This window comes from Marmota marmota, unplaced genomic scaffold (assembly GCF_001458135.2).
Source record: "Marmota marmota marmota unplaced genomic scaffold, marMar, whole genome shotgun sequence".
Classification (NCBI taxonomy): Eukaryota; Metazoa; Chordata; class Mammalia; order Rodentia; family Sciuridae; genus Marmota; species Marmota marmota.
The window spans coordinates 18,165,194-18,183,380 of record NW_025999913.1 but is presented as its reverse complement, the minus strand read 5'-3'; the positions used below and the strand labels follow the sequence as shown (position 1 = coordinate 18,183,380).

General features: G+C 44.6%; 1 protein-coding gene across 1 annotated transcript in view; it reads left to right on the top strand.

Annotated features, from left to right (window-relative positions):
• Dcdc2 (doublecortin domain containing 2) overlaps positions 1-12,499 on the top strand; it is a 127,177-nt gene extending 114,678 nt beyond the window's left edge. The window contains exons 10-11 of the mRNA XM_015494068.2: positions 9,139-9,465; positions 11,484-12,499. Of these exons, the coding sequence (XP_015349554.1) occupies positions 9,139-9,465; positions 11,484-11,588 (432 nt within the window). The 3' untranslated portion in view covers positions 11,589-12,499. The remainder of the gene's footprint in view (positions 1-9,138; positions 9,466-11,483) is intronic.
• Positions 12,500-18,187: the final 5,688 nt, after the last annotated feature.

Below are 18,187 nucleotides of genomic sequence, written 5' to 3'. Positions count from 1 at the left end.
GAAAGCCGAAGACAAAAAGCAGCTCTTCACTCTCCTGAAAAACTGAAACTCGTTATTTCAGAACACCTCATTCAACTTGGGCAGCAGATGATTTCAGTTTCCATGGGAACAGAAATGAAAACAAGTGTGATAATTTCTGTACTCCCAGCATCTAGGCCTGAACTCTGCCATAAAACCCACTCAACCTTCTACCCCTGAGCCTACAACAAACCCACATATGACCCCCCCAGTTTCACACACGGCGAACATCACTCGGGGAAGTGGCTATCTAAAGGCGTCTTTTCATCTATAGCGGCTCCAGTTTCCAATTTCCAGATGTGGCACAGTTCAGGAGGAAGGACTGGCAGGCAGGAAGGGGAGCAGGGCCGGCTGGCCGGCTGGGATATCATGACCAGGAAATTGTAGCTTATGCTGCTTTTTTCCAGATAGCAAAGCTCTTCAACATGAAAATGCCTCCCCCAGAAATGTGGATGTGAATATAGGAAATATCAGCATTTCCTTCGGAGTGGGCTGGACATGAGCTGCAGGCTCTGGGTAGCTGTCTTTCTCCATTTCTGACTTCTGGTGCTGCTGTTAATGTCAGAGGTGTGATGTGAGTTTAAAGTCTAAGTCGTCTGGGCGGCCTCATCTGTCTGTCGAAATACCATCCGAGTAAATGATGCTTTCAATATCCAGTGGCTTATTTCCATATGATTTCCATATTCCATCTTCTTTCCCCTCACCACTCAGGGATCCTGAGTTAACCTTAGTAACGGCATGCATACTCTCTGGAAAGCCCGAATGTTTACGGTTTCCCCTGAGCCATCCCCACCAGGAAGCAGCCGGCAATAATAACTATTGGACCTTTTCTGTCTTTCCATACAAATCAACCATTTTCTCAGAATGTCAGTTGCAAACTAAATAGCAAGACATGCACGTAGGAAAACCCTGGGCAAAAGGCACTCAAAATACGAAAGCTGGAGTCGTGTTGGTGGGGAAGATCTGGTATGGCATTTCTAAGAACAAATGTTAAGAGCTATTATAATACATGGCGTGCTTTCTGAAAGGTAAACATCCAGAGTTTCTTATAAAAACCTGATACATATAATCTATAATTGTACATATGCATGTGATATGTCTGTTAATCTAATGCACTCTGTACACTAGCCAGAGAAGCTGGTGCCCTCTTAGTTCAGATAACTGTGATCAGCGTTATGTTCTATGTACACCAGTGTAATGAGTAGTAAGACAGACCTTAATGAATACCCCTTTTGGTTTTTATTAATTTTTAAAATTTATTCTAATTAGAATATGTGACAGTAGAATGCATTCTGACACATCACACATAAATGGAGTACAACTTCTCATTCTTCTGGTAAGAATGCCCCTTTGACTCCAATGAAAAGTAAGAATTATGCTTTAAACAGAATGTAGGATCACACAATTACACATAAGCACGAGGTATTTCTAAAATTTCATTGTTTTTATGCTCTTTGGAGAAACAATTTCTACTTGAAAACTTTTTTTTTTTTTTAAAGAGAGAGGAAGAGAGAGAGAGAGAGAGAGAGAGAGAATTTTAATATTTATTTTTTAGTTCTCGGCAGACACAACATCTTTGTTTGTATGTGGTGCTGAGGATCGAACCCGGGCCGCGCGCATGCCAGGCGAGCGCGCTACCGCTTGAGCCACATCCCCAGCCCATTGGTTTTCTTAAAATTTTAGTCAAGAATTCACTGAAACTTGATGTAACTGAGAGAGAAAGGACGTTAAGCACAGGTAAAAATACCTTTCTGATTTACTGCTTTTGCAATGCTGTTTCTTTTTTATAACATAACTTTTAATAAGCAGTGGCCTGCTCATACTGGAATAAATCTCAGAGAACTGTCCTTTTGGCCCCAAATCATTCCATCAAAAGCAGTCCTATTTTCTCCCAGCTTTCAATCAATTGACTGATCGTTTTAAAGATAAAAATGCAACCCTTTGCATTTTTTGAGGCATTAGTACAATTATAATCTTTTAATCAAAAATGCTATTTTAAGTGGTGTATTTGATTCCGAACCACCCTGAGCTCTGTGTGGTTTAGATCCTCTGGGGACAGTGCCCTTCCAGGAGCAGCAGCTCCACATCTCCGGGAACTGTGGGGCGTGCAGAGACTCAGACCTCGAGACTCAGAACCTGCCCTGGAGATAGCGGGACACTGGCTTCCGTCACTGGGCGGGAAGTCATTGTAACACTGTTGCGTTGGGATGGCTCCTAACTCTAACGCACTCCGCACCTTGGGAAATGGTCACTAAGAGTTTGTGGTCAAGAGGCATTCAAGTCCCTCTGTCACTGCTGTGGAAATTGGGGTCAGTTTACCCGTCTGTGCTGCAGCTTGCCTTTCTGCAAATTGGGAGACTAGCAGTATTTTCCCCAAATAAATCCCGTGAGGTTGGTTTAAATTCGACGATGAGGTGAGGTGCACAGAGCTCAACGCCGGCCACTGGAGGGTGCGTGAGGAGTCTGGACCGCGGCCTCTCCTCAGGCTTCCTGAAGGCACGGTCCCCCCACCTGGACCTGCAGCAGGCACAAGGTGTTTATTATTCAGGAAACTGCTATCCCTGGTCTGTGATGCTGGACGCAGAGCCCAGTAAGGAAATGAGAGACTTCCAGCGGCCACCGAAGAGCCCTGGCTGATGTCCCCAGATGTTGTGGGGGCATCGACTCGATCGCAATGCATGTGCACTGTTTTCCTGTCAGACACAGGTGGGGAACACTGCCCCGTGATTAGAGCTTACAGAAGAATGCACCTGCATTACTGGGGCATCAGTAGGGAGTGACAACCCCCTGCAGGAGCCAGGAGGGTCTCCCAGAGCCAGTGGCCCTAAGGAAGAGAAGAAGGAGCATCCTGGGTAAAGATACCAGGAACAGCATGGATTTCCAGGTGGCCTGGGTTGCGCCCCACTGCCTGGGAGGGTGCATCTGCCCTGCCACCTTGTCCTGCCAGCCCTCCTTCCTATGAAAGGAGCCCAACCTCCCTGATGCTTAAGGACACTGAGTGTGAGTGTGCGTGGGCAGGGAGGGAGGCAGTAGGGGCTGGGCATGGTTTGCTAGGGCTGCCACAGCATGGTGCCACCAGCATGGTGGCCAAGGGGCAGAAACGCATTCCTATGAGAACACGGGTCACGTGGGATCTGATGACCTCATCTTTGCTGGATCACTCTCTAAAGAGCCCACGGCTAACGACAGCCCACCCTGAGGTGCTGGGGCTGAGCCTGAAGTGAACCATGGTGCAGGGAGATGATTCGGTGAGGAAATGGGGTCCCTCTCTGATCTGATGCTGCCTAACAGACGAAAGGGACAACACGCAGGGAGCAGAGCCGCATGTCAAGTCCTCTACGTGAGAAACTTGAGCAGCGAGAGGCGGAGAGAGCAGAGGCAGAGACGCAGAGCCCCACTCTGCCCGGGTCCTTTGCCTCTTTAGTCCTCTGCTCATACGAGGGACGGACCTGGTCCAGGTGCCGGTTACTATGGTGACTGGTTTCCGAACTACCAAGGGCCACTGCCCCTCAGAGGGATCTTGTATCTGCTTACGTTTCTATGATGCTGATGGAAGGCGTTGCTACCCACTGGCTGGTAAACCTGGGTGAGTTGATTGACGTTCCTCTGGCTCAGTTTGCCCTTCTCTGCCTTGGGGACCATCATGGAGAAAGCACACGTGAAGTGCTTTGAGAAGCATAAGGTGCTCCCTGTATGTGGGGCATGATTGCACCCATCCCCGGCCACTGCCACCTGCCATCTGGTCTGAAGAGGGAGCCAGGTGTCATCCAGGCGTGCATGTTACTTAAGGGACTGGCTGGCACATTTGTGTTGCTGAGAGTGGATCACAATGCAGAAACAAGCCGAAGAGTCCTGGGGTGGTGGATTTGTTGTGAAGACTGTTCCAGAGAGCTTGAAGCAAGGGATAAAGCACAGCCAGGAATGAGGAGGATCCGCTCATGTGAGCCAGTCTCTTGTCCTCCGGTGGCGGTTCTGGCCTGGGGGGGGGCACCCTCTTTAGCAGCAAGAAGAGGGAAGAGCTTGAGGAGGTGGCTCTTGCTTTTCTTTTTTTTCTTGAAAAATTGCTTCTTCCCACCATGGATACCCACCCAGATGTGGAAGGAGGTCTCTTTTCCTATTTTGCAGGCTTCACCGTGGTGTCGGTTGTGTGTGTGTGTGCATGCGCGTTCATGTGCATGGGTGTAAAACCCAGTGTTCCTTCTGGGGATGATTTGATTGATGTATACACTGGAAACATCTTTAATAATTTAACGCCTGCTTCAAAGGAGATTACACCAAAAAGCACATTGCTTTTCATTTATTCATTACAGATCTGTCATAGCAGCATTTTTTTTTTTTGCTCTGAATTGTAGTGTCGTAGTAATAATAAATTTTATTCCAGACTCAGGATATTTTAAAAGATTATAAGCCTTTTAACTAATATTGCCATCTTGTTTAAATTGATCAAATTGGTATTTCAGCACCATAATCTTGCATTTCTTAACGTTGAACTAATGAGATGTGGCTTCCTAGGATGGCTACTGAAATGGCTGTGCTGGGGGGTCGTAGAGTAACGGGATGAAAGCATCGTGCTGCTTGTTAGTGAGGTGGCAATTTATAATGGCAGGAAGACAGAGCCCGAGTCTGGGGCTGGAGGCCTTCTTTAAGCACAGAACAGAGCGATACCTGCCCTTTGCAGGAGAGAGAGAGAGAGAGAGGCGCATTATTTGGGAATTGGGGTAAGACTGAGAAATAAAAAACTAAAAATTAAGAAAAGAAAACATACTATCATGTTGCAATTATGATGGGTAAATCCCGATGTCAAGAAAGGAAACCAGTGATTCCCACTTAGGTGTTGTCACCTTAATAGGCTTCAGCAGCAGTGTTCATATTCTCAGGAGGCCAGGACTGTATCTAGATTCTTGCCCAATGACAGTGGATGGTAGTTTTTTTTTTTTTTTTATTACAGCTTTATAGTCATACATAGCATTTGGGTTCATCCTTACAGATTCAAACACACATGGAAATCGACTTTGGTTCATGGTACCCCATTTTCCCTCCTGCCCTTCCTCTGTCTCCAGGTTTCCCCCCTACTATTATTTCTCGTTAAGTTATGCTGTAAACTTCTTTTTAAAATAGAAAACTCATTTGCCGTGAATAAAGCAGGTTTAGACACGGTAAGTGTGAACATGACTCCTGGGACGGACGCGCAGTTACCCCGTGCCCCGCATAGTGTAAGAGGAAACCTGCTCTTTCTGTTTCTGGGCTCTTGCTGGGCACTGCGTCAGGCGCTTGGCCTCAGAATCGGCCCAGTGGTCCCTCCTTACCGCACACCAGAGTCCCTGGTGGGAATCCAGAAAGGCTTTGCTTTCATGTCCCTGATCTTTAAGCAGGAAGATAGGCGTGGCGCACGGCTGCTGCCATGCTCATTGGCCACTGAAGGACACAGGAAGGTCCCTGGAGCCATGACTGGGAAGGAGCCACACCTGGTTACTTGTCCAGGGCAGGGCCAGACTTGGGGCGCCAGGCCCGGCCGCAGCCCCTGTCCTGCTGGTGGAAGTGCTATGATGTCCTGCTTCCCCCAGCTGTGTGGCGGGGACAGGTCACATGTGCTCAGGCCCTCGGGAGGCTGTGGAGTGAGGAGTGAGTGGGGGGTGTGCACTGGGCATAGAGGTGTGCCTCCCATGGGCTTCTGGCCACCCCACTTCTGGCCCCTTGTTCCTGTCGGCCGACAGTGCCCATGGGCTGTGGCAGCATCTGTGACAGAGGCGCGAGGCCTGGCCGCAGGCTGCCACCCTACCTGGAGGCCCCTCTGCCACATACTCCCACTGTTGCTGTCCTGCGCCTGGGCCCTGAGTTCCTTGTTGACCTCATATTGTCTCTGAGTGCCTGGCATCTGGAGTACTAACACAGAAGGGTGCCCTAGGCTCCATCGCCAAAGCCCCCACGTATCTCTTAAAGTTTCCACAGTGACCATCTTCCCCAAGTCCCCAGAGTCTGGGTTGGGGACTCGCTGTCTCGGGCCCAGGAAACCTAGGCCTTTAGTCTTCTCTTCTGGCGGCACATTAGTGGGGGGACACCTGCAGGGTTTTCTCTGAGCTGGGTCCTCACTCTGCCTGAGCTCTGAAGTCCCCTCTTCCTCAGTGTCTCCACAGGGGAAGCCCCAGCTGCCTGCTGCAGGCTCTTTCCTACCCCCCTCAGGGATGCAGGAAGGTCATCTTTGGCTCAGGACTTCCCCTCTTTCTTTATTTTTGTTCTAGATCTTACTCTGAGGTAAAGTACACATACTGTAGATCTTACCCTCTTAGCCATCAAGTCTACAGTGCACCTAAACATCAACTACGCTCATGACTCTGTGAAGCCGTCACCACCACACGTCCCCAGAACTCTTCATCTTGCACGGATGGACTGTGTCCATGAGACCTTGGTTTCCCCACTCGCCCTTCCCCGGGGCCCTGGAGGCCACCTTCTCTCTATGATTTTACCTCCCTCAAGTACCTCACATAAAGTGGATTCATTCAGTATGTGTCTTTTGTGAGTGGCTTATTTCACTTAGCGTGGTGTCACTGATTGTTGGCACGTATCAGGATTCCCTTACTGACCAAAGCTGAATGACATTCCACTGGTGGACGTCCACCTCTTGCTTAGCTGTCGGTCTCCTTGCACACTTGGGTCAACTCCACATTTTAGCTATTGTGAATCAAGGTGCTGTGAACTTGGGGGTGAGAATGTCTCTTTAGACCCAGCTTTCAGTTCTTCTGTGCGTCCACCCAGAAGTGGAATGGCTGGGCCACGTGGTCATTCTATGCTTAGACTTTTAAGGAACTGCTGTGCTGTTTGCCCCGAGGCTGTCCCCTGTACATCCCCACTGCAGGGCTCCAGGGATTCCATTTCTCCACCCCTTGCCCACATTTGTCATTCTCTCTCTCTCTCTCTGTATGTATTTGTGTATGTATGGGTGAGTGTGTTTGTGTGTGTGTGTGTGTCTGTGTGTGTATATATATATAGTAATCATCCTAATGGGTGTGAGTTGGTATTGGATTGTGGTTTTGCTTTGCATTCCCCTAATGATTAGTGATGTTGAGCACCTTTTCACCCACTTATTGGCCATTTGTATGTCTCCTTTGGAGAAATGTCTGTGTCCTCTGCACATTTGGAGGGCTGCCATCTTATTCTGTCAGTGGTGTCTTTTGATGCAAAAATGTCACAAACTTCAAAAGCTCAATTTGTCCACCCCTTTGTTTCCTGTGCCTTTGGTGTCATTTCTGGGAAATTGCTGCTGGACCTAAGGTCATGAAGCTTTGGCTCCCTACTGTCCTTTAAGAATTTCCTGGTTTTAGGGTTATCACTTAGGCTTCTAATCATTTTGAGTCAGTTTTTGCATATGGCGCTTGGCAGGGCCCCACTTCACTCTTTTGTACCTGGATATCAGTTTTCCCAGAATGATTTGTGAAAAGGTTTTTTTTTTTTTTTTTCCATTGAGTGATGTTGATTTCCTCACCTGAACGTGAGAGTTTATTTCAGGACTTCTGTTCTATTCCGTTGATTCAGTTTATACCACTGGTTTTGATAATGATAGCTTTGTGGAAAGTTTTGAAATTAGGAAGTGTGACTCCTCCAGGTTTGGGCCCTTTTTATTTTTTCCAGATTGCTTTAGCTATTTAAGGTTTCTTAATATTTCAGAATTTTAGAATGGGTTTTTCCATTTCTGCAGATATGCCATTGGAATTTTGACAAGGATTGCTCTAAATCCGTAGATCACTGAATAGTATTGATGTTTTAACAAAATTAAGTATTCCCATCCATGAACATGGGATATGTTTGCCTTCTTTAATATCTTTGAGCAGTATTTTGTAGTGTTTTCATATCCTTGGTTAAGGTGATTCTTTTTGAAGCTATTGTAAATGGAATCGTTTTTATAAGTTCCTTTTTAGATCGCCCATCGTTTGTGTGTGGAAACAGCCACCTTTCATGTGTGAAGTGTCCTCCTTGGTTCAGTTTTAGCAGTGACAGCGCTGCCCCTCTGAATCCTAATTCTATGTGCCTTGGTGCCTTGGGAGCTTGTTCTCTTTAGAGTGAGGGTGAGATGAGGATATGGTGGGGAGTTGGGAGAATGCCGGCTCCTTGTTTGGAGAGTGGAGACGTTTTCTCATCTTCAGTCATTCAGGTCTCATACACTAAAACCAAGACATTTCTTATATTTCAAACATTGTGAGTTAAATGTCATGAATCTTTGGCTGTTTCTTTTAGCACCGTTTGGCAGATCCACTCCCTTCCCACTCTGACCTTCCTACGGGCTTCCCCCTGGGTGGCTGCACCCTGTTTGAATGAATGGCCTCTGAATGGAAATTCGAACAATCAGCCTCACCATCTTATGCAATCCGTATGGTGACCAACGCCGTGATACCTTAGCAACAAGTGTTTTTCCCTCATTATTTAAGGGCATCTTTGATATCATATCACTACATTTGAGACTTTAACAGAAGATAGGAATTCATGATTCCAACTTCCGTTTCTTTCGTATTATGTGGAATTTTATTTTTAAACTGTAAGTCTGTTCTTCATTTCCTTCCCTCTTCACTTCTCCAACAGAAAGCATTGTGCCAACTTTTATGAGGAGAGTATTAATGGTACCATAGAAATTAGTAACTTAGGAAAGAATCAATTCTCAGAGGTGGAAGGGAAGCCAGGGCTAATTCAGTCCCAAGCTCTCATTTTACGCAGGCTGGAGAATTAAATGACCAGTTCAATGTTGGGCAGCTAGAAAAAGTATTCGTTTCCTGTCTGTGAGGGGATCTCCAGCACTGGTTCTGAAGTCACGTGCTTAGTTCAACTTCTGGATTCTCCAGAGGGACCTTGGGCTTGATGCTTGGCTATCCATGCCTTAGTTTTCTCATCTGTAAAGTGGGAATGATGCCCATCTCACAGGATCATTGTGCTGATTAAATGAGAAAACACTTCAAAGGGTGGTGTGAGGTAGGTACTCGGTCAGTGCAAACCCATCGTGCCCTGGAAAGTGTGGCACACATGTGAGGAAAGTCTCACTGGACTGTAGTAGAGTAATCACTGCTTCACTGTGACTTGTTATGGAAAATCTGTGACACTTCCTACTTTTACCCATTATTTCTTTTGTTCCGTCAGAGGCCAGCAGAGATGGTCGATGAGGAAGAAGATGAGGAGAAAACCAACAAAGATGCAGAACAGAAAGAAGACTTTTCAGAAATGAATGGCCAAGTGGAAGATGAGGCCGGTGCGGGGGCTGTCGATGTCCCTGAGCAAGTGGAGGAGGTCCCTGAGCAAGTGGAGGAGATCCCAGATCCCAGTGAGGAGAACACCGGTCCTGCTCGGGTAAATGGAGGCACGGATGAAGAAAATGGCGAGGAACTGGACCAGGTTAATGAGGAGCTCCAGACGGCAGTGGAGGAGGAAAGACAGTCTCCAGCAGGGGCGGGCAGTGGACAAGACGAGGTATGGCTTTGCTTTCTTGTGTGTTTGCATGGGGTTGGGGGAGAGAACCTGCACACACATGCATCAACCTGGAGAATTATCCAAACACTTACGACTGGCACTGAAATCACTTATGACAGAGTAAGTAAGACCTAATAGAGTTTAAATAATTTTAATTTATACTTATTTAGAATCAGTTCACAAGTTAGTTTTGCCATCTGACAGTTCTCCTGTCCACCTTTCTGACAGCCGTCCGTCTATTCATCTCCTCTCATTGTAGCAAAAATTTACAGAGCCCTTTAACGACACATATCACAAAAGGGAGGAAAAAAATAAAACTAGAAACAAGCTATAGGACCAAGTAAGAAGCCAGAAAAGGATATCAAGGCCAGTGAGACCTGGATGATACAAAGAGCATCATCGCTATTATCAGTGACTTCTTTTCTCTCTGGGAGCATTAGCCAGGTTGGTTTGTTCCACCTTAAGTGGATGCATTGAGCCAAGCACTCAACTCGCTTGAGTGTAGCTAGAGCAAAACAAGAGAATTGAACATTGGCAGAGTGCAAAGTGTGCCCGTGGCCAGGTTTTAATAAGTGGTGCAGAGTCTCCTGTAACCCCCTGCACCTCTATACAAAGCACTCTGAACATGCAACGGAACTCTCAGCACGCCTCTCTTTTCGTCCTTCCTCTGGTGGGATAACCACCACACATAGGTCCACACAGTGCTCAATGTCATTTACTTGGCAACTGCATTGGTCCGTTTCATAGAACTCTTTGTGGTGTTAGCCTTTGATGAAAGTTTACCGCATGAAATCAAAGTGCAGTTCTGTGTGGGACAAGGTCATGAGATCCTAGGACACATTTTTTGCCCCCAGTGGTCTAGCTTAATTCAATGCGTGACCTAGATAGATTTTTACATGAATGAATGGACTGCCTGTCCATCCATCTTCCATAAATATAACTTCTTAAAACAATGCTACAGTTTTCAATAACATGGGTACACCTGGAAGACGTTGTGTAAAGTGAAACAAGCCAGGCACAGATTGACAAATTCTCCATGGTCTCACTTATACACAGAGCCCAACAAAGCTGAACTTAGGCAGAGGGCAGAATGGTGGTTATTAGGGGCGGGGGTGGGGGCCGGGAGATTTGGTCTCAGGATTTAAAATTCCACTTAGGAGGAATAAGTCCAAGATGACTGTGTAAACATGGTCCTTACAGCTAATGACCATGTACTGTGTGCTTGAAGGATAGAATCACTCCCATTGCATTCTGGAGAGATTTTTGGGGTTCTCCCTATAAAGGGTGATGAGTAAGACTGTGGCCTGGAGGTTTGGGGAGCTGGACTGACTCTTGTCCTTGCTGGTGGCTCTGGCAGAGCTGTGAGGCCTTCAGGATTCCATGCAGCATAGTTTGAAAACCAGCATTTTGGAGTTTTGGTTTTTCAAACCAGTGAGTTCTAATCTCGCCCCTGGTTTCAGTCTCGTGGAGGAAATCAAACCACCCATGGGGCAGTATCAAACGACCCATGGGGGCAGTATCACTGACACCGTGGGAGAGGAGCTGCCCTGCAGTTGGGTTCTCTATCCTGCTCTGCCTGCCTGTGCTCCATGGCTCCTGGCACAGCACTGGCACACTGGCACACCGGTGAGTCCCCGGGAGAGCCTCAGTAGGAGGCTGGGCCTCGGGACTCCAGGGCGGGGCTGCTGCGTGGCTTGGGTCCCTCTCCACAGAAAAATATAAAGATGTTTTTTTGAAAGAAAAGACCGAAGGGAAATAAAGAAAAGAAACAACAACAGAAATATAAAGCCTGCAGCATAGGGAATGGTGATTACAATGTCAGAAAAGCCTTCTCTGCAAATAGAACGGTGTGTCTGCTGGGTGACCACCGTCGGAGGCACAAGGGGAGCGAGGCATGGTTCTGGTGGAGGACTTAGGAGATTACATGGGACGCGGAGTAACTAGGTTTCCCCTGTAACTTTTATTGCCTTTGTAAAGGAAAGAGCTGAACACCTTTGTTTTGATCTGTTTTCCTCCAGGCTGATGTGGACCCTCAGAGGCCACCGAGGCCAGAAGTGAAGATCACTAGTCCTCAGGAAAACGGGAGCAATGAGCAGAGCAAGGACTACGCTGTGGTGGCATAGATGGTGACTAAGAGCAAGGACTTGGAGTAGGAGAACGAAGCCATGACCCTGAGCAGTGAACGCATTGTTCTTGCTAAACCTGGTGAGGCAAGACGGTTGGACCCTCCCTGTGGAATTTCACAATCAGAGGCCTCAGCGGGAGACTGGAGGACTCTCAGTAGCTACTAAAAGAGAATGGCGTGCTTTACGTGCTTTACGGCATGTGTTTTTATGTCACTTAGAAGATTTGAATAAGAGGGACAGAGAAGAATCTGCCAAGGACAGTCGGCCACTTATGTTTGTAAGGATAGAAGGATAGAATCACTCCCATTGCATTCGTTATTGTAAATTTAGGAATGACAGTAGTAGACGGCAGCTTGTTCTAAAGCATTTATCTAAGAAAGCATAGAGCTTTAAAGAATCGGTAATAGGAAAACATGTTATTTTCTTAAAGCAATAAACTTTTGAATGAAAACAGTTGCAATTTAGTTTCAGAGGTAACTTGGAGATGGCAGGAGGTCAGCATGTTTCCTTGGCTTGTTGACCTTCCTGTCTTTCCTCCTCTTAAGCCAGACTCTACTCGAATGCATCCAGGTAGAGTGCAAGGCATCCGCTCTGGTAGGGGGAGCATTCATTGGGAGTGTCCCTGCTGCCCTGGGCACCAGGAAGGGCAGCCCTCAGGAAGGAGCGGGGAAGGAAGGACAACTCGTGCTGCCCAGCAAATTCTGGAAATCCTATGGATTTCCATGGGTCCAGTCTACCTTTACCAAGGATCCTTTCCTTCCCCCTCATGTTACTGTGTTGGAAAACACAAAACTCGTTATTCCTCAGATGGAATTCTTCCCAGATTTTGGGTTCTCTCCTTTCTCTCTCTCTCTCTCTCTCTCTCTCTCTCTCTCTCTCTCTCTTTCTTCTCCTTTCTTTTTTCCCCTTCAAAAGTAAGACAATGTAATAGAAAGAAAAATGTAGGCTATAAGAAGAGTTTGTGGCCACCCAGTTTCACCTGCTTGTTGCTTTATTTCTGTTAGCACAGTCTTGTGGTGGTTTTGTCCCTAGAGATATCAGCAAGTATCTATTTTCCAAGCTGATTTTATTTGGTTTATTTTTGTCGGGGGGTGGTAGTGCGTGTTACCGGGGATTGAACTCAGGGGCACCCAACCACTGAGCCACATCCCCAGCCCTATTTTGTATTTTATTTAGAGATAGGGTCTCACTGAGTTGCTTAGCACCTAGCTTTTGCTGAGGCTGGCTTTGAATTTGTGATCCTCCTGCCTCAGCCTCCCGAGCTGCTGGGATTACAAGCATGCACCACTGTGCCTGGCTTATTTAGTCTTTTAAACAGATTCTTTACTATGTAATTAGAAGATATCAGATTGAAATAGGTGAATTTTTTTTTAAAAAAATCATCATAATGGAAATAGTGCCTGATTACTACTTTGTGACTGATTAAGTTAATTTGTTTTCTCCTTGTGAGGTGGATGCAAGGGTGTAATTACATTAGTTTGGTGATCATGATTAGAGATGATGCCAGTCTTTCCTTATGTATAGAAATAATATATTTTTCTCATTTTAAAGAATATATTTTTTAATTATGTAGAAGTTGTGAATTGGAAATTTTAACTTGTAGAGCTTTTATAAGAATCATTATTAATCATAAATTTAAAAGACTACCCGCCCACCCCCAGATTTCATAGCCAACCATTTGGAATCAGAATAGTTGGCAGTTATATAAAGCACTTTGTAGTACTTGGAAAATAGATGTATTTCTCCTAGTAGCTATTTTAGTATCTCCCACAAATAGGAAGAATGAGCAGAGATTTATAATGTTACAGTATTTCAGGGAGATTACAAAGCACAGGATATATTAATCTGGGCATGTGAATTGAAAACGGGGTGCAGTGTTTCTGGTGTAAAATCTAGATTGTTCTTCTCCTGGTAAATGGACTCACCTCTTCAGGCGGGCAGTATCAAGTGCTGTGGACCGAAGAAAGCTGATCCACTTCTTCTGCGGCTGGGGATGTGGATCAGCTGGACTTTGGTTGCTCCAGACAACCGGGGCTTGCTCCAGGTTTAGTGACTTTAAACTTGAGGTTAAATATAAGAGGTTTTAACTAAGTCTCAAGAAGATGTCTTCTCTTTCCTTTATCATTGAAGAATTTCTCTTATCTTCTTTAATAAAAACATTTCTCTTTTTTTTCTTCCTGTTCTTTTCTTCATTATACTATGAAACTTAGGTTTAGGGAATTCCTTATGGGTCATTTTACATGAAAAATAAAATTTGGAGTTTTAAGCATACTTCAGGAAGGTATAGGTCACAATGACTATCAAAGCATTTTAAAACAGGGACATATTCTTTTGTGTGGGCATATTTTAACACCCATTGACAAGATAAAACTGGGACCTACCATGAAAGAATGAATAACAACTTACCACTTTAGACAAGTTGCAAACATCATACTTAAAACAATAAATAAATGACATAAGTCATCTAACCAAGCAAGAAATCACTCACAGAGATTTAAAACTGTGGATAGCACTTTGGAAATACATGACTTTAACATAAATGTTGAAAATCTTTTCACCTCCCAAATGTGGGAAGGTGGTCCCCATGTCACGCTAGCTGTATAAATGAGCACTTTGTGGGGAATTCGGGATCAATTATGTGAGTGGATGGAAGAGATCTGGGTTAGGCTTCATGTTTTGTCTTATAGAGAGTCAGGGTGCTATGAAAAACTAACATTGCTTTTATGTAATAAACAATATGATGCTTTGAGATGTTGGTTCTTCATGATGCTGTATATTCAGATTTCCTAGTTTTAATGTCACTCAACTGCTATCTTAAACTTATTTGAATTTTTAAGGCGCTTGTGAACAACTGGTTTGTTAGTAGAATTGGAACAGGAGGGGGTTTGCAGAACAAATACATGTTTTGACTGAAGTCCTTCTCAGGCTAGGGCTATTACCCGCTTAGCTTCTGTCAGAATAGTGGTGGAGTGCCCAGGGACTCTAGTTTTAACATACCAAACTATGGCCGGAGAAAAAACTTTTACTCATTATTTTTTCTCTGTGGCCATAGAATGACCTTTAATTTAAGAATTTTTTTCCTTCTTTGCGGGGAAGAGGCGGAGGACCCATTGACTGCAGACCCACAGGAGGAGTGTGACATGATCACACTTCCTGCTTCATTCTCAAAGTGTCAATTCTTGCCCTGGGTGTAGAGAAAAACCATCCCACATTCGTGGCTTAGAGCCCGTGGGCATCTCTGGGTTCAGAGCTATGAAGCCATCAGATAAAATTAAGGTGCCAGGGCACAGCTCATCAACCACTGTCCTCAGAATTTCTGCTAGACAACCCATCCTGTGCACGAAGGATGGAGTTCACTCGGTTAGGAAAGAAACTGTGTATCTAAAATTGTGACTGCAGGACCCTAAGACGGCTCCTGTGTCTCATGGGCTAATTCTCCTCAGGAATTAGCCCTACACTTTCATTTTATGAAGTTAAAAAAGGTTAATCACCGAGCAGAGAACATCACATCTGAATTGTTGCCAGTCTGAACAAAAATATAGTACGTGGATGAATATCAAACGCTCATAGAGACGCCCTGGCACACTTTGCAGCAGCAGGAGGGGCTCTCAACGCAGCGGGATTCAGGCTGAGCCCCTTCTGTGTGAAACTGAGAGAAGCCATGGGTACAGCGTGAGAGGAAAGGCTAAGAAATGGTAGACACCATAGTGCTGGTTCTTGGAGACTCGGAGGAATTTAATGTTTTTCTCAAAATAAGAGAGTTACCAACATTTTAGTGAAAAGTTTATTCTAGGATAAAATGTTGTTATTATTATTATTTTTTTAAATCACAGCAAAACCCAGACATACATATCTCATTTTCCTGTGGTGACCAGAGTAACAGTGCTTGCCATCAGCTAAGGACCATGTGCTCTGAGCGCAGAGCATCGCACACCAACACGGGCTCTGTCAGAAGGTCGATGACTGTTGGTGATGGTGTGTGATTTACCTGGGTCTGTCGAGGCCCCCAGGCAGCCACTGGCACCAGAAACAGACAGACAGACCGACTGCTGTCCACTCATTTCTGTGATGTTAGGTTAGGGCAGAAGGTTTTGCCGTTCTTGTGTGTAATGCAACATCTTCCTGGAAGGGATCCATTTTTTTTTCCCCTTAAGGTTCTCTGTTTTTCTAAAGTGCTGAGCACATGTAGTTCTTTGGTTTTGAAAATCATTTTTACAAATATAATAGGATCTTTACTTTAAAAAAAAGTCCTGGTTTATAGATGGGTCTGATTTTTGTTCTTCTCCCGTGAAATTTGTATATTTCCTCCCATGAAGTTTGAGTGACAGATGGAGAAAGAAAAAGTGTTCCCCTGTGTCGGTGAGGAACAAAATATTGTTCTTGATGAGGCATAACATCCTGTAGGAGATGGGGAATCAGAAACGCATTTGTAAATCAGGAGGTAACTAATGGAGTTCCATTGACTTCAGCCAGCAGGGCTGAGCTTCAGTCCATGGATGGGACCAGATAATTCCCTGCAGTTCTATCAGCTTGAACCCCAGAGCTTAATTGAAGGTTTTGGTTATTGTCACAAATGCAGTGACATAAGGGAAAGGGAGCAATTGTAGTCAGTAAGTACTAGAAGTGTGAAGAAAGCCCTATTGTGATTTCTTGCTTCAACGTTCTTCTTGTGTCTTAAGTCTTTAACATGTACAATATTAATGGGTGATTGCTGACATTGTAAATAAAGGTTAAGTTGTAAAGGTTAAAGTTTCCGTAAGATTTATTATGTTCTGATTTATTATGTTCTGTAAGGAAAATTATTTGTGTTTTGATCATATTATCAACAGTTAGTTTTTTATTTCTGTGTCAGTACACACTCTAAAATGCAAAAGTTTTAGTTGTGTGTTTTGAGTAAATAGATCTGCCTTTTATGTAATTAAAGTGTGTTTGGATGATTTATGGTCTGTTTTATGTTGTATTGCTAACATTTCATGTATTAATCCTTTTTGTGGCATTTTTCATGAACACGATAGAAACATTTCAACTTATATCATGTACAATTTAAGCACAATAAAACATACTATGTTTCTATTTAGCATAGATATTAAACTTCATTATGTAGAACTTTTTATAATTTCATATATATGTTGTTTATTTTATTAAAAATCATTTTTGTTTATGGAATGTTTTTACAGAAACACAGGTCCAGCATTTTTGTGTTAAATAATGGTGTCCTTAGAAATACATAGTAGATTACATGACTACACACATCTTGTATCCACAAGTCCATAGGGATGTATTCACAATTTTACAGTTTGGCTAAAATCCTGCTTCACCTGTGGGATACTGACTGCTTTTATTCTGCTGAATTAACATAATTTTGCTTTCTCCTCTGCATTTGAAAACGACACCATGGAAGCCCCCGGTACGTGTGAGCTGGATCCCGTAACCGTGGAGAGCACACCTCTTTGGCACATGACCTGTTTGTCTGTCATTCCGCAAGAATGAAAATCAAACCCTGGGATGGAAGGGGGCCTGCACGTTGCCAGAGTCAAATCTCTTTAGACTGCATGGTCAGTGAACTCTAGAACCTTCCATTACCAAGAATGACTAATTTCTACAAGATATTGTAAAATTGTGGCGTGCATTTGCTATTTTATATTTATTTATGAAAATAAACATGCAGCACTCTTGAAGGTTTCCAGGGGTATTTGTTTCTTTTTTCTCCCTGGATGGGGCTTAATCTATTAAATTGTTGTAGAGTCTTTCAAATGCTCTCATAGAAAAACTCGGTCTTCCAATAAACAGACAAATGATACAGGAATGCCTTTCACTTTGCTTTTCCTTGATTTAACAATTTCATTGGTTTAGAAGGAACAAAAGTGATTTAAAAATGCAACACCCCCCACCCCCCGCCCTGCCCCGTCCCCATTAAGTTTAAAACTCATGGAGCAATTCCTTTTGGTTTGCTGTTGGCTCTTCTTTTTGGGTACAGATGACTGTAGGATCCTCCTGGTTCTCCCTGACTCTCTGCCTTATTAGCAGGTTGCTCTTCTGTCTCTCTGAACCCTCCCTCCTCTTAACGGTCCCATTCACAGTCACACCTTAACACCTGCACGGGCGCTTGGATTTCTCAGTCTGTGTCTCCAAGCCAGCTTCTCCCTGGGGCTCCAGACCTGTGTGACTCCTCGAGGCTGCATACCCCAGTTCCTCCAACTCCACGTCTCTGTTCCCTGGACCCACCTCTCCACTCCCTTATTGCCCGGGCTGGTCTGTGGAGCCAGCTGCCACTCAACCTGGAACCTGGAAGCCATGTTCAGTTAGTGTCATCCTCTGGCTCTGTGGCACCTTGGTCGTTAGAGTCCTTTCCCTTTGCCTGACACTAGAGCAGTGTGTGGGTTTTGCTTACTAACAGGAACATTTCTGGTCTTATTTATTGACCGAAGATTCCTCTTCACTAATTCATATATTTGCCTCTTTTTCTACTGGGTTGTGAACTTTCTATTATTGTTTGGAAAAACTTCATATATTCTTCATATTCTTTGCTTATATGCTTTAAAAATATCTCTGCCAGTTTATGTTTTTAAAAATTTTTTTTTGCTTTTCTAAAAGTG